The sequence below is a fragment of the Chrysemys picta genome, chromosome 3 (assembly GCF_011386835.1).
Source record: "Chrysemys picta bellii isolate R12L10 chromosome 3, ASM1138683v2, whole genome shotgun sequence".
NCBI lineage: Eukaryota > Metazoa > Chordata > Testudines > Emydidae > Chrysemys > Chrysemys picta.
The window spans coordinates 49,140,138-49,155,855 of record NC_088793.1 but is presented as its reverse complement, the minus strand read 5'-3'; the positions used below and the strand labels follow the sequence as shown (position 1 = coordinate 49,155,855).

Sequence of the window (15,718 nt, the reverse complement as noted above, 5' to 3'; positions counted from 1 at the left end):
TGAAATAAGAAAGACGCTAAGCATTTCAATTTTAAATGCAATATGCAAGCTGGTTTTCGGTGTCTGATAATAATGAAGTTTGTTTGTGTCAAACTACTAATAGTTCCATTCCATAAAATAATCCTTTCAGTATTGACAAGTTCATTGAATGTAAGTGATCATCTACAACGGTACTGGTAGTCATACTATGTTTAAAATATATTTGGCAAGGAGAATACATGTACAGTGGTGGCCTTGAAAATTAAATATTTTCAGTTAGATAACCTCAATATTTGCACTGTTTGAAGTATTTCCTTTAGATGTTATAGGAAGGAAGTACAAGGGGATAATGAAGATACTCAGGTTATCTACTTAATCTTAGGTCAAATTGGCAAATTTTTGGGGCCATAACTGTAATAAGCTTCTTTGGTTTAGTCCTTATTTTCTGATTTGTCTGCACCTTTCAGAAATGCACTAGCAGAACAAACTGGGTAAAGTTAGTAAAGATTCTGATGATAGTTTATTAAGAAATTACTTCATGCTTCAGCAACTGATAGTGTTTTGGATTTCTCTAGTATTTAAACATTTCACGTTTTTATTCACCATTCAATTTAGTTTTCAGCATTTTTCCATTCACCTGACTTTGGTCTGAATCTCCTTGATGCATGCAAGTCATGATTATTCACATATATCTGAGAAATCACCCAACTCTGACTTGTATAAATGCATTGGGGGATTTGGATTTGGTATCCAAAATGAGTGCATACAAGAGTATGGATTCCCATTTGAAAATCTATACTGAATATTGTAGTATGGAAAGTAGCTGTTTTCCTGCTTCTGAGACTACTTGGGTGATAAAATCAAATATGCAGCATCCCAGAACTCTCATTTTATCAGAACCAAATGAAACTCAATCTCATAATTTTCTCTCATCCCTGGTATATGATAAGATGGGTTTGATTCCAGTTAATCACTTTGTTTGACACAGAGTTTTCCACAAAATTTCTAACAAATTTATATGAGCTTATGGCCTGTTCAAGAAATGTCTGTCTTTGAAAAACATGAATTTTGAGAGTATATAACCTGCCTTCACTCTTATAGTAAACCATAAGATTAAAAAAATAGAAATGTATACATTTAGACTAAAATTCATTTGTCTTTATTTCCTTTAGTTAACTATTCTAGTATAAGTGTATGACAGGCCCAAAAGGTCACCACTTTTTTCATCTCCTTTTGTAGAATATTCTTGAAATAGTTGTGTGCGGGAAGTCTCATTTACTCCCGTCACTCACAAAGTTAATTTATTATGAGTGTGAGAAAGAGTTTGCGCCATAATTGCTTCAGAATATAATAGTTAACAGAAGTCTTTTATTTCTGCTTCATTCAAACATTTTATCAGCTTCCCTTTACCATCTGAAATGTTTCATTCTGGGTCCATTGTAATCAAAATCAGAGGATTTAAAAAATGTCTGTCTTTGTTGGAGCTTTTCTGTTCTCTTACAAAATTTCTTAAACATATTTGTTCTGGGAAAGAATGTGAAAGAAATTGTTGCTGCATACTCAGGTTTTGTAATTTAAATTGACAGCAACTTATTATACCTTAACTTGTATAAATATTTATTTTATGTACAATCAGTTCTGGAAGTTTTTGGCTTTTGTTTCTATTTCTCTGAGTTTTTAGTAAGGAATAACATGCATGTTTTGAATCAGAACATAATTATTTGGTCATAGCTTGGTAGTGCAATAGTTTAGAAGTGCCTTGAAATAATTTTCAGAGGACTACTCTTAGTAACAATGGTAGCTGGAATCATACCTGCAATTATGAGATATATATATATTTATTTATTTTAACACTAACATGGTGCTTGGCACAATACAAAGCACAAAAATACCCCAAAGTGCTTACAGTTTAAAAGACAGACACAGAAGACAGCATGCACTCTATCTAGTACATTAAGAGGATTTTTTTTCAATATATAGCTGTGTAAATTAGGCACCAAAATACCATGATCATGAGATTGGTATAAGGCTGAAGATAGATCAGTTCTCTCACAGAAAATTACAGTGTTTTCCATAGGCTTTATTGGATCTGCTGTGAAGTAACGTGTGTGGATTGTCACTTCCGCCACAATACCACAGGACTCGCCCTCACAGTTTATAATGTGATTCAGCTGGGCAATGTGGCTAGGCTACACTTTCGTTTAAAAAAAAAAAAAAGTGTTCAAGAATTGCCTGGAATTGTCATTGGACCCAGATTTTAAACATGCATTAAAATCACAGTTTATTCCCAAACCACACAGGGTGGCCAGACTGTGTTATAAACTGGTTTTGCTGCAGCCCTGTTAAAACACCTTTTAAGCACAAAGATCTTTGGCTTAGAGTGGCAAATCTGACTTTTGAGGTTTTTAATGCTTTTGTTTTACTTGTAGATGCATATTTGAGCAAAATGCCTAAATTCAGGAGTCAAAAATGTTCTGTAGTCCTTTGTAATCATTTCAGATATGCAAACTCAAAATGGCCACTGGTTTGGTTAGTTCCACAGTACTTTTAAAATCCTATAGTTTGTCTTGCACAGCTGCCACATTTTTTCCTCAGTCATGACACTATATTATCATCCCTTGTCCTTCAAACTTCATTTCCTCAGAAAACTTTGGAGTTCTCATGGAACTCTTGGCAGCTTTCTGTTTTATTTGAATCCTTTCACAGTCATGAAACTTCACTTCTCTGGATCTAGCCTAGTTTCCAACATTGGATCTTCCCCCCCTCCGCTTATTTCATTTGATCTCAGTGTGGCTCTTGGTAGGATCATTCAATCTATAAATCTTTTGAGACTTCAGAAAATACTGAAGCTGATGTGTCCAACTTTCATCTGCTTTGAATCTTACTCTCTAACCATTCACTTTTCAGTTCTAGCTCTTGTGTGGAGCCTTACGGAATTTAGTGGAGCTCCACACTAGTGCACTGGTCTGTGGATTATCATTTGGAGTCCTCCCCATACGCAGGATCTTGGATTATTTTATCTTTCAATTATTTGATGCTGGGAGTCTTTGAATTAGCTTCTTTATTTTATTTGGGTACAACATTTATTAATCAAACACTTCCTCAACATTTTAATGTTAAGTGCAAACAGAGACCACTTCCTCAGTTGAAGGAAAAAACACCTAAGAGCTAGTTTTTACTATCAATAGAGCATGAGAGTTTCATCATCAGTAATACGAACACCCGTCACACTACATGTTGTAACAAGCAGCTAATAATGACACTTAATAATTCCTCTAATTAAGAAATGCCATGTTTAACAGGTTTTTGGCAGTAAAATATATTTCAGACTGAACTTCAGTATGCATGTGCATATAACCAGCTATGGGATAATATTTTTAACAAGTGTCATACGTTTTTAAGTTAGGTGATGGAACAGGAATACTTTTCACAGTAGTGTTTTTTCCACAAAAAATTAACAATGTATTTCTATTGGGGATAGTTTTACACAATTAAATGTACATTATAATGTTGTTTTTAAGTAATGTGTTTACATGTTTGAATGACAGATTACTCAACATGTGTACAATTGAAATATACAAAGTACATTATCTTTATGAAGTAAAGAATAAAATTCTGAATTGACATTTCATTCTGTGTTTCAACATATCTTTAAAAGGCATCTGTTTCATAGGGGGTTTGGAAATGGTGAGCTTCATACAATGATGAGTGGGATGAACAGGCATTTCTTAGGAGTCAGTTGGCTGAGTTCCTGTTTAAATGGTTACTTTAATGCTGATGAGATTGTATTAATGATGTTAAAAGTAACATGTTAAAAGAGCCTAGATAGGTGTCTCATACATTTTTAGATGAAAAATAGTTACCATTTGAATTCACTATTCTTTTTGAACAGAAAGCCAAGACAAAAAAATAACCTAAGTTTCCCATTTAACACTCTTTTCATTTTAAAGGGAGAAGTTGGGAAGCCTGGTTCTACAGGAACAGAAGGACATCGGGGAGACCCTGTAAGTGTTTTAACTGCTGAAATATTGGGCATGTTTTATTAGTGAATGATTTAGTTCATGTGTCAGCCGTTCCAAGTTTGAACAGTTTGCTGTATTCTGAAGTAGGAGTAGGAAGATCTACCTTTAATATATAGACAGTGAAGTCTTCATTCATATATATCAAATTTGATTTGACGACTCTGCAGTCTCTCTCTCTATATATATCTATAAAGATATAGATTAGATATAATTTTGAAGACTGCAGTAATTTTACACACAAAAACACCACTTCTTTTCTGTCAGAACAAAGGCATAGTGAGGCATATTTGATGTTCTAGTTAACATTTTTGTTTAAATGGTATAATTGCATATATTAATTTAAAATAAAAGTACATTCATGTTGTAGAGATAAAGTTTATAGTTGAACCTGGCTGTTTTTGAATTATTTTCAAATAAGCATTAGACATGTTTGAAAAAAAAAAAGTCTTAAATTTCTAGTAAGTCTTAACTCAAAAATTCTTTCTTCAACATTTCTTAAGTAAATAAAAATTCTCAGAGTATAACAGAAGCTTTTTTATAGTTTGAACACTGGAGCTTCTATTAATGCCATTATAATCCCAAGATATCTTCCTTTGTATGCCATCATTTATAGTTAACATTGACTTTCGGTTGCTATCATAATCAGTACCTCTGACAAAGTAAAGGTGCTGCATAGATAGAGCATAAAAGGACGGGGAAAGTGGAACAAGTCAGGAAGGATGTGTTTTCTCCCCTTCTGGCTGAATCTAGTGGAGAAAGCCTCTGGGGAGTTGCTGCCCAGTATTTTTCAGTTGACTTACTATGTTTTTATGATTGTTTAGTGGAAATTAATAAGTCCAATTAAAGGACCTTAAAACAACATAGGCTTGAAGCTTATTTCCATTCCCTGACTGATGAAACTGTCCACCAGTTTACAGTACCATATGACATAAGTCATCTCTCAGGATGCTAGCTGTAGTACTACAAAAGTTTCTAAAATTGTAAAGTGGTGTTTTTTAAATTTTTATGAAGAATACAATCTATCTGTAAAGCAGTGTTCTCAAATGTTGTCCATGTACCACTCATGGTCTGCAGAGCACTTTCTGGTAGTTTGCAGAGAGCTGGCTTTTTCTGTTTTCCATGCTTTCAGCTGCCTCTACAGATATCTTGGCTCATCATTGCAAAGCACAGCCTGGTGGCCTGGAAAACAGCTGGAAACAAGGAGGAGCCAGCCTAGCTGTCTCTATGGACAGCTGCTACATGAAGCGCAAGAGAGGAAATAGGAGCCACCCTCAGGGACATGGAGCTGCCAGCCACCAGCAGATGGGGAATGTCCAGCAGAATAGGAGAGATGTGAATGAGGCAGCTGATTAACATGTCCCTAAAAGTTCGGGGCATTGACGTTTCAGTACTGTCATGTGCTGTAAAGATTTCTTGGGGTACAATTGTGCTTCGTGCCTGCAGCTTACAGAAATGGATGGTGTATAAGACCCCAGAGGGAGCACAATCCCTCCTGGACTCTTCAGTTCTACTGGTGGAGGGATAATTTGCCAACACTCATTTAAAAGATGTCACACCTCTACTCAGCCAGTGAGTGCCACATGTGGGTGAGGAAGCCAGAGCTATGGCTCCATCTGCTAGTCTGCTCATTCTCCACTCATAGGTTCCAGCCAGCTGCAGTTATAACTGACCCGTGTGCAGCCACCCTAAGGTGGGTGTGGGGATATGATCCTTCCTCCTTCCTATTCATTCTGTCCCACCTTGTCATTCCTAGATAGAGTCTAGCCCTTTGCTTTTTGACAAGTGCAATCTCACCATTCCCTTCTGCTCTCCCAAATTACTGCAGCGCACAGCTACAAGATAAACACTTTCCAGTGGGTGCAGTTGTTACAGCTATATGTCTTGGTTGCGGAGCGAGGCTGCACTGACAGCCAACTGTCTCCAGCATCTGAGAGGTGTGGTTATTCTCTCTATACCACACACACTGGAGTATTATTGGTTTTATTAATCACTGAATTTTTGAGTAGGAAAAAGTAGTTTGTAAAACTAAGTATGTATTTCCAAGTGATGTGTTAGTTTTCTCATACTAGTAGGGCCTTAAGCTAGCCAGATATGCGGTCTCCTGGTCCTGCCCATTTTATGAAAGAAAAGTAGCCTCCAGAATGTATAGATTTATCAAAGCAACAGAGGGTCCTGTGGCACCTTTAATACTAACAGAAGTATTGGGAGCATAAGCTTTCGTGGGTAAGAACCTCACCCTCTGTTGCTTTTTACAGATTCAGACTAACACGGCTACCCCTCTGATACTTTACACAAGTTAGTTGTCTTCAAGTCAGTGTGGACAAATTAGGGAGTAACAAAAGTGATTAAAGGTCTAGAAAACATGCTTAGTCTGGAGAAGAAAAGACTGAGGGCGGGGACAGGATAATAGGCTTCAAGTATGTAATAGGTTGTTATAAAGAGGAGGGTGATAACTTATTCTCTTTATCTACTCAGGACAGGACAAGAAGTAATGGGCTTAAATTGCAGCAACAAAATTTAGGTTAGCCATTAGGAAAAACTTCCTGTCAGGGTAGTTAAGCTCTGGAACAATTTACCTAGGGATAGGGTTACCATACATCCGTATTTCCCTGGACATGTCCGGCTTTTTAGTTAATTGCCGTCCGGGAGGATTTTTTAAATATATAAAAACGTCCGGAAAATACGGACATATGATAACCCTACCCACTGCCCCCTCTCCTCTTGGGGTGTCAGCTCGCTCAGCCTGCGGATTGCAACCCCCCTGTGCTGCTGCAACCCTGCGCCCCATGGCTAGGAGCGGTGGTGTCTCTGCAGCCAGCTGCTGGTGCAGGGGACCCGTGGCCACTTCTCCCTCCCCCGAGCATCCCCCGCGGCTCTGGCAGAGCCTCAGTCTTCCCCCTCCGTCCCAGCCGTGCAAGGAGCCCCCCCCGCCAGCGATCCGTGCAGCTGGGGCTGCCTCCCCCCGGCAGAGCTGCTGCCCGGGGGCGGGTCCCGGCGCAGGGGAAAGTTTCTCAGCGCGCGGCGGCTCCCAGGAGCCTGAGCTCCTCCACCCGGGAAGGGCCCGTGCTGCAGCGCCTCCCGCAGCCTTATCGGGTCCGGCTGGGAGTGGGGTGGAGGCTCCCCTGAGGGAGGTGAAAGGTGGGGGACTCTGAGGTGGGGGGGGATTCTGAGGGGCTATGGGAGGAGGTGGGGGTCTCTGAGGCAGGGGCTATGGAGAGTGGGGGGCTGTGGAGGGGGTGGGCTATGGGAGGAGGTGGGGAAATGAAGGGTAGGGGTTATGGAGGAAGGTGAAGGGGAGGACTGAGGTGGGGGTGCTGTGGAAGGTGGGGACCGCTATGGAAGGTGGGGGCTATGGGAGGGGGTGGGGGGCTCTGAGGCAGGGGCTGTGGAGAGTGGGGGGGCTGCGGAGGGCAGGCTCTCAGGAGAGGGGGCACTGAGGCAGGAGAAGACTGAGGATGGTCCCTGTGGAGAGCAGGTGGCTCTGGGGTGAGGCCTGGGGGGTCCGGCGGACGGGTGGAAGGCAGCTCTGGGGTGAGGCATGGGGGGGTCCGGCGGGTGGGAGGCAGCTCTGGGGTGAGGCCTGGGGGGGGGGGGGTCTGGCGGGCGGGAGGCAGTGGCTCTGAGGAGAGGCTGGGGGTTCTGGTGGGCGGGCAGGAGGCAGCTCTGGGGTAGGGTTACCATACGTCCGGCTTTTCCCGGACATGTCCGGCTTTTTGGTCATTAAATCCCTGTCTGGGAGGAATTTCCAAAAAGCCGGACATGTCCGGGAAAGTAGGGAGGCATGGTAAGTGTACCGCTTCCTCCGCCCTGGGCTCCAACTTTCCCTGCTTCCGCCGCTCTCCACCGCAGCGGAGGCTGAAGCAACTTCCCCAACACAGCAGCAGCCGGGGGGTGGGAGGGAGGAGGGGGAATGCGGGGTGCTCAGGGGAGGGGGCGGAGTTGGGGCGGGGACTTTGGAGAAGGGGCGGAGTTGGGGCAGAGCCAGGGCCCCGTGGAGTGACCTCTTTTTGCAGTATTGAAATATGGTAATCCTACCTAGGGAGTTTGTGGAATCTCTGTCAATAGAGGTTTTTGAGAACAGATTAAACAAACCCCTGTAAGGGATGGTCCAGATAATACTTAGGCCTTCCTCAGTACATAGAACTGCACTAGATGACCTATCGTGATCCCTTCCATTCCCTCATTTCTGTAAGTAATCAAACACAGTTAATATTTATGAAGATAGACAATGTTCCAGTCTGCAAATGTTTTTTTCATTGTAAGAATTGAACAGTATATGTATCTTTATTAACTGTGAATTTGAACAAATTCAAATTATGTTGTAATATGCTAATTTGAGGTTTTTCTATGTGCTGTGATTAAAATAGGTCTACATAGAAAGCTATGTAGTATTGTGGCTAGAATACATTGGAATAGTATCTCTCTGATCAAGATCTTGCCAGATGTTTTTCTTCTAACTTTACTTTTTTTTTTTTAAAACAAAATACAGCCCTATAAATATGATTTTATATATATATATAAAAATAAATAAAAGCAGCCACATTAGAACATGGCAAGCTGTTTAAATGATAGTCAACCAAGATACAATTTGGGCTGAATGGGGTCCTGATTACCCTTCCGTTGTAGGTAATGAGAGTTTTTTCACTGCTTTCAGTGGGAGCAGGATCACTCTTTTGCTTTTCTCCTTGTGTTTAGATTCATAGATTCCAAGCCCAGAAGGGACCATTGTGGTCATCTATTCTGACTTCCTGTATAACAAAGACCAGAGAACTTTCCCACAATAATTCCTAAAGCATAAAAAACCCACGCATGAAAACTTAATTAGGTTAGTTTTGAGGCTCATGGGTGATGCTGTCAGGATATTTTTAGCACAGTTTTGGGCCTGGCATATGTAGTGCTGTCACCAGCACCATGTCTAAGCAGTGGGAGTAGCTGCAATAGATCCTACAAGTTGCCTATTTCTTATAAACACATACACAGCTGAAAACATTGAAAAACTGGTGGAGAGTGTGCTTAATATTTGGGTCACAATACGTCTCAGATATGGATTTTTCCTTGTGTACGATGGTAGCAATATAACAAAGCACTCAAATTCTGGTTAATCCCACTGTTTGACCTGTTGTCTTGACAGTGAATGTCAACTGATAACTGTGCTAGGTATGACAAGTGTGTGCCCAGTTTTAATCAGTCTACAAAAGTTTGTGAGCGTCTTACTGGAATCCTGCTAAGTAAAAAACCTTTTGCTTGAAAAGCTCACTCAGTATATACAAACAATAGGGAATTATGTATACCACAGGAATGAATGTATTCAGCATCAGAAAGTAGAAGCCATTGGCTGCATCATGTATAATGATTTCAGTCTGTAGGAACTGCCAAATATATCATTCAAGAAGGAAACTCCACTTTCATATCTTGAAATCGATATCCCTCTAATCCTCTTGCTAGGAAAAAAGCAAGCAAAATGAGGAAAAACCCTGACTTCAGGCAGGGGTGGTAATTACCGGTATATGATGGTGCCTTATACAGAGAATATTTTGGTATTTCCACCTCCCAAGTAGAATGGTTCCCCCATATCATGTTCCCACTTTCAGATATCCCCATCTCTGCTATGCCTCTCAAGTTTCCTCAGTGCTCTTACTATCTCAGGACCCTTTTGTGTAGGGAACTTGTATTTTGGCCATCAAGGCTTCTTCCGTGTCTTGTACTGCAAGTGATGGAGTCTTAGAGCATGGAGCCTTTTTTTCCTACAGTGGAAACTCTCCTTGAGACACTGTGCTGCCTTGAAATGTAGTGCTAAGCTAGCCACGAAGCTTGCTTATGTCTAATGTTGCCCTAAAGCTAAGCTCTCCTTTAGATAGCAAATAAGAAAAACCTGCTTGCTTATATGCCCATTAATGAAAAACCATTAGCAGTCCACATCATAGGTATGCTAGTGGCCTTCACAAAATCCCTTGCTTTCAGGGCATTTGCCAGGGGACATTAACACAAAGGAAAGTTTATAGACAATTTTTGATTGTTGAAAAAATAGACTTTGATATTTCCAATGATCAACCTTCTCCTTATTCAGAAGTCGTTACTGTACGTCACTTCCAGTATTGACCTACACACAAGTCAGCAGATGTTCTAAACAGGGCTGAGTGAACACTCAAAATAAAAATAAATTCTGCAGATATTAGTTCATATTTAGACAAATTACTTTGACTGCAGTTGCAACCACTTTGTGCTTCTTTCTAGTGAACAAATTTGCCGACAGAAATGCTTGATGAATATTAAGTGAATATTGAAGAATATTCATGAGAAGCAAATTTTAAAATTCATAATGAAGATTTTTTGCAATAGATACCTGATCTTAACAGCTACATTCATCTATTCTGGAAAACCAAAACAGCTCAAATGTTCTATACTGAATAGTCAAAAGAAACACTAGGGATTACTTGACAAAATTATTTGGTGAATAACTTCTAATACTAAATGAACTTGAGAAAGTTGCATACAATTTTTGGATAATTCATAATCAGAAAAAGAAGCAAAATTTACTGAATACATTAGTTATGAATTATTGAATTCAGCTCGAATGATGAATGTAAATGGAGAATAAAGGAGTCAGACAATGGAAACTGAAACTTTCAAGTGCATAAAGCTGCTCTTGAGTTGTTATGGTGATAGTTTCTTCTGAATGTTAACATAACATAAACTAACACTAGCATAAAAAAGGATCATTTCTCTTACTGATATAATTTCATCGGTAAGCATTTGTCCAATACTAGTATCTCATGTCTATCTCTATCCAATATTAATTCTGAAATACTTACTAGTTACTCAGAAGATGTCATGACAATGCAATTAGAATGAAACCTGACAAAGCTAAAAGAAGGATATACAATGCTCTTTCTGACAGAGATCTTATCTAGAAAGTATATGGTTCGGGTTATTCTGCTAAACTGATGGAAGTGTTGTTTGAGTTATAACATTGACTTAATTCTGATTGTGGCTGGATGTGGGACAGAAAGGGGTAATTTGAAATTGTTGGACACCAAATAATTTTATTTTAAAATTATTAAAAGTATTTAGTTTATTGAAACAAGAAATGGGTAGGCCAGCTCTTACTAATTGTTTCTCTTACAGCCACCTTATGGATATGTCTCTCACTATTTAGTCTTTTACATACTTTAGAAAACACCATGATTAAAGCCAAGCAAAATCACCACAATTAACAACCATGGCTATTTCATTATTAAAGAAAGGGAAAAAGGGAACATTATGCAAAAGGACACAAATAACCAACCACAAAAGATAAAATATTTTTTTTCTGTTACAATCTCTTCTATATGTCTTTCTGTGAAGAGCTTTTAACAGATTACACCGGGGGTCGGCAACCTTCGGCACGCAGTCCATCATGGTAATCCACTGGCAGGCCGCGAGACATTTTGTTTATGTTGACCATCCGCAGGAACGGCCCCTCGCAGCTGCCAGTGGCCGCGGTTTGCCGTTCCTGGCCAATGGGAGCTGCGGGAAGTGGCAGCCAGCAAGTCCCGCAGTTCCCATTGACCGGGAATGGTGAACTGTGGCCACTAGGAGCTGTGGGGGGCAGTGCCTGCAGATGGTCAACGTAAACAAAATGTCTCATGGCCGGCTAGCAGATTACCCTGATGGACTGCCGAAGGTTGACGAAGGTTGACGACCCCTGGATTACAGTGATTGAGAATGACAACTTCTTGGGTAGGTGCTTTTCTCTTGGTAAATTAAGACCAAAATATATTGTTTCCTAAAATTATTGTGAATCTGTTCTTTAGTATATCCTTAGATTCTATTACTTAGAATGTTTATAGATGGGCAAAATAATTTTGTTTCAGGGAATGGGAACCTGTTGGTTATTAATAAATAACCAGCCAGTTTATAACTATATACGATGAAGCTAAAAAAAAATTAAATCAGTTACTTAGACGAAGCCATTTAAAGAGCTGCCATGAGACAGGCCAGTTAACCAATATTAAGAATCTTACATCCAACATCTCCAATGTTTCTGTGTTTAAAAATATTTAGCCACTGTCTCCTCTCCAGAAATATATGGTCTAACCATCTGTGATTAACACGAGAAATGGTTAATATTGTAAGTTACAACAGCAGTTTCATATCCCTATAAAACCATTACAAGAGTTTAAATCTAATCCCATGGCAGTATTTTAGTTAACTTTCTCTCACCAATCCACTGTGATTCTGTGTTGAAGTCTTGGGGAGACTTGGGGTTGGTTTCTTCTTGAGTGTCCTTTATTGTTCTTAGCTGTCTGTGGCAGCGTCCTTATGGAGATGGACAGGATGAGTTGTGGAGTGCTTACTGTCTAAGCTGGGTATCAGAAGGTCTGTTCGTGAGGGGTGCTCACTTCTCAATTTTATACTCTTCTTCTTCCTGTTTCCATGAAATTACAATTGTTTATATTCAAAGCTGGTAACTGTCATCCTTTCATTGTTTCCATGCCTTCATGGGTACTGTCTTCGTCTTATGAATGTGTAGTTTATTAACATTAGGGTTGTAATTCTTTCTTCACAGTTATATTTCCTTTGTTTTTGTGGCAGGAGAACATCTTTAAGTTTAGAGTTTTAACTCTCTTTTATTCAGTCAGTTTCCTGAGATATGCCATCAGGGTTTAATAGGAGCTGAAATTCTGTTTCCAATGAGTCCAAACACACTCCTGTTCTCTTTATAATAGTTAGCTCTCAAAGTAGTCTTTTTTAATTTAAACTATCTAAGAGAGTCTTTAAGCTTAAATGGTCATAAAAAATGTATCATCTCTTCTTTTTCCCACTCATTGGAGAGGTTTGTTTGAGTAGTTTGAATAATTAAGTAAGTCCCTATTAATATAAATATTCTCTATTTATATATCTTCTTACATTAATAATTAGTTTAGCATTGACTGATCTTGCTATAATGATACATTAAACATCTTACTGTTGATATAACAATGATATCAGGCTATTGTTATATGAAGGTTTACATTCACATACAAAATATTTCCAAATATACATCTCAAAAGAAGCTTGTCATCCTAAGAATTTGAGAAACACAAAGGTTTTAACCTTCATTAGAAACAGGAGTTGGAAGTAACCAATATCTTTTGTAACCTTTTTCCACCATAAATGTTCTCCAGATTTAAAGAGTGAATACTTTAATTTTTTACAAAAGAAATCCATTTCAAAAAGAATATTTCTCCAATTCTTAGTATGGGTTTAAACTCAGGTTTTTCTTCGAAAAGAAAAGCGGAGGGGCGGGGGAGAGGAGAGAGAGAGAGAGAGAGAGAGAGAGAGTGTGAGTGCGAGTATAGGTCTACTTACCTCTATATTTATTGCTCTGATAACAAAACCCTGCATTCCTTTTTATAAATCATGATTGTTTTACATGGTTGTTGTTTCTTGACCTCCCACTCCTTAGAGTTACGATTGTTTGTTATTTAGTATAAAGTACAAATTTCAATAACCAATACATTTTTAACCATAGCATAAAAGAAAATAGTATAAGGTAAAAGCAAGGTAAAGTTTAAAATGCAGATGTCTGAGTCCATATGTAATCAGGTGTGGACTCACCCCTGCGGCGCCTCCTATTGGTCGTCTTGGGAATTAGCTCACCAGCATCCAGAGCGCCCTCTGCAGGCCAGGTGTCCTGCCTGTTGTTGGCCCCCACGTCCCTCCCAGACCCCGGTGCCCTTGGCTTGGGTGCTGCCCCCCTGGCAGTACCCCACTCTCTCTCGGGGTCTCCCCACCCAGGGGAACCCCCACCTCCTATCCCAATGTCGCCTCAGTCGTGGCTACTACCAGTCACCATTTAGCCGCGCGCCCTGGGGCAGACTGCAGTCTATCAGCCAATCATCACAGGCAACAAGGTGTTTGGACTGGCTGCCGTTACCCACCCTCAGGTTGCCCCTCTGCAACCTCAATACCTATTTGGGCCTAGGACCAGGCCCTGCAGCCTGGGGAGTTGCTGGCCTAGGGCTTCCCAGCCCCCAAGGCCTTTCCCCAGCCCTGCCTCACTCTAGGTCCCCGGTGAGCTCCCTGCAGCCAGGCCTGTCTCTCTCTCTTCTGTCAGAGGGAGACTCCTCTAGCTTCTGGCTTCCCTGGCCGCCTTATTAGGCTGAGTTCCTCAGTTTGGGGCATGGCCCCATCCGCAGCCACTTCCCCAATCAGCCGGGGTTTTGCTCCTTTACTCAGCCCCAGCCCTCCGCAGGGCTTTTCCAACCCCTTCAGGGCTGGAGCGGGCGTTCACCCCACTACACCATATAAAATTTCTAGGAGTCATAAACATGGTGTATGGCCAAGGAGGTGATCATCTTGGGGTTTGCTTGTCCTGAGACAGAACAGAAACCTGAAATTTCTTTAATCAGCCTGAGCATTTTATGATCACCTAACTGAACATGTAGAAGTATTAGGGTTACTATATTCAAACATTTAAAAAAGAGGACACTCCACGGGGTCCCAGTCCCGCCCCCGGCCCCACCCCAACTCCGCCCCTTCCGCGCCCCCGGCCATGCCCCAACCCCATCCCTTCCCCGCCCCCATTCCAACCCCTTTCCCAAAGTCCCTGACCCAACTCTGCCCCCTCCTCTGAGCACCCTGCATTCCCCCTCCTTCCTCCTGCTCTGATCTTGGTTGGGGGTTGCTAAGTGCTTCCCTGCTCCCCACTGGCCCTGCAGCCTCTGCACCTCCCCGCCCATGCAGCCTCTGTGCCCCCTGCTTCCCACTGGCCCTGCAGCCCCTGCACCCCCTCCGCCCCTGCAGCCTCTGCGCCCCCCGCCTGCCCTGCCCCTGCAGCCTCTATGCCCCTGCCTGCCCTGCTCCTCCTCGCCCTGCAGCCTCTGCACCCCCCGCCTGCCCTGCTCCCCTGCTCATCCGGCAGCCTCTGCCTGGCGGGGGGCTTCGGATGCTCAGCGGTGACCGGAGCAGCGCGGGTCCCTGCAGCCCCGGCACATGCCGCACTCCCTGCCCCGCAGCCTCCTTCCTGCCGCGTGGGATGACGGGGCCACAGGAAGGGTCCCCCAGTGGCTGGAGAGTCCCTGCCCGGGAGGGAAGCCCGAGCCGCTGGCTGGGCCCAGCCTCCCCATGGTCTTGCGGGCTTGGCTGGGGCACGCGGTCCGCCCGGCTTCCGGGGTCAGCAGCGGCCCCTTTGCCGCCTTCTGCGGCTGCACCCCTTCCCCTGCCCGAGCTCGCTACAATGTAGCCGGGCGGCTGGGCCGCACTGCAGACCCGACAGGTTGTGCTGGGGCCGGGCGGACCCTGGCTTATGCTGCCTCCCTATTTCCCCGGACATGTCCGGCTTTTTGGCAGTTCCCCCCGGACGGGGATTTGAGTACCAAAAAGCCGGACATGTCTGGGGAAATCCGGACGTATGGTAACCCTAAGAAGTATTATTTTATGTTTAAGCCTCCTGGCAATAACACACTTGTATGTTCAGATATTAACATATCTTAATATACAGTAAAGCTGCACACAAGTTTGCAGCAACCAAAAAAGTTATAATAATTTTATCAATATAATTGTTGCATCTCTTGAGGTCACTTATATGAATTTTCAAATTTTCTCTCTCAATAAATGGTTTAAATCTTGCAATCCTCTTGGCATCACGTGAAGACAGACTGAAGACCAAGGCTTTAGTGCCAGTGTCATTGGATATTTCCTTGAAAAAGACAGAGCAGCCACTGGGACTAGAGCAGGCTCCAGTGAAAAGCTCT

The 15,718-nt window shown here is 42.0% G+C and overlaps 1 protein-coding gene across 2 annotated transcripts in view; it reads left to right on the top strand.

The window, feature by feature from the left end:
* The window catches only part of COL21A1 (collagen type XXI alpha 1 chain), a 197,591-nt gene that overhangs the window by 107,930 nt on the left and 73,943 nt on the right, over positions 1–15,718 (top strand). For both annotated transcript variants that reach the window (XM_005300199.5, XM_024101575.3), the window contains one exon: positions 3,930–3,983. In XM_005300199.5, coding sequence (XP_005300256.2) covers positions 3,930–3,983 — 54 coding nt within the window. The remainder of the gene's footprint in view (positions 1–3,929; positions 3,984–15,718) is intronic.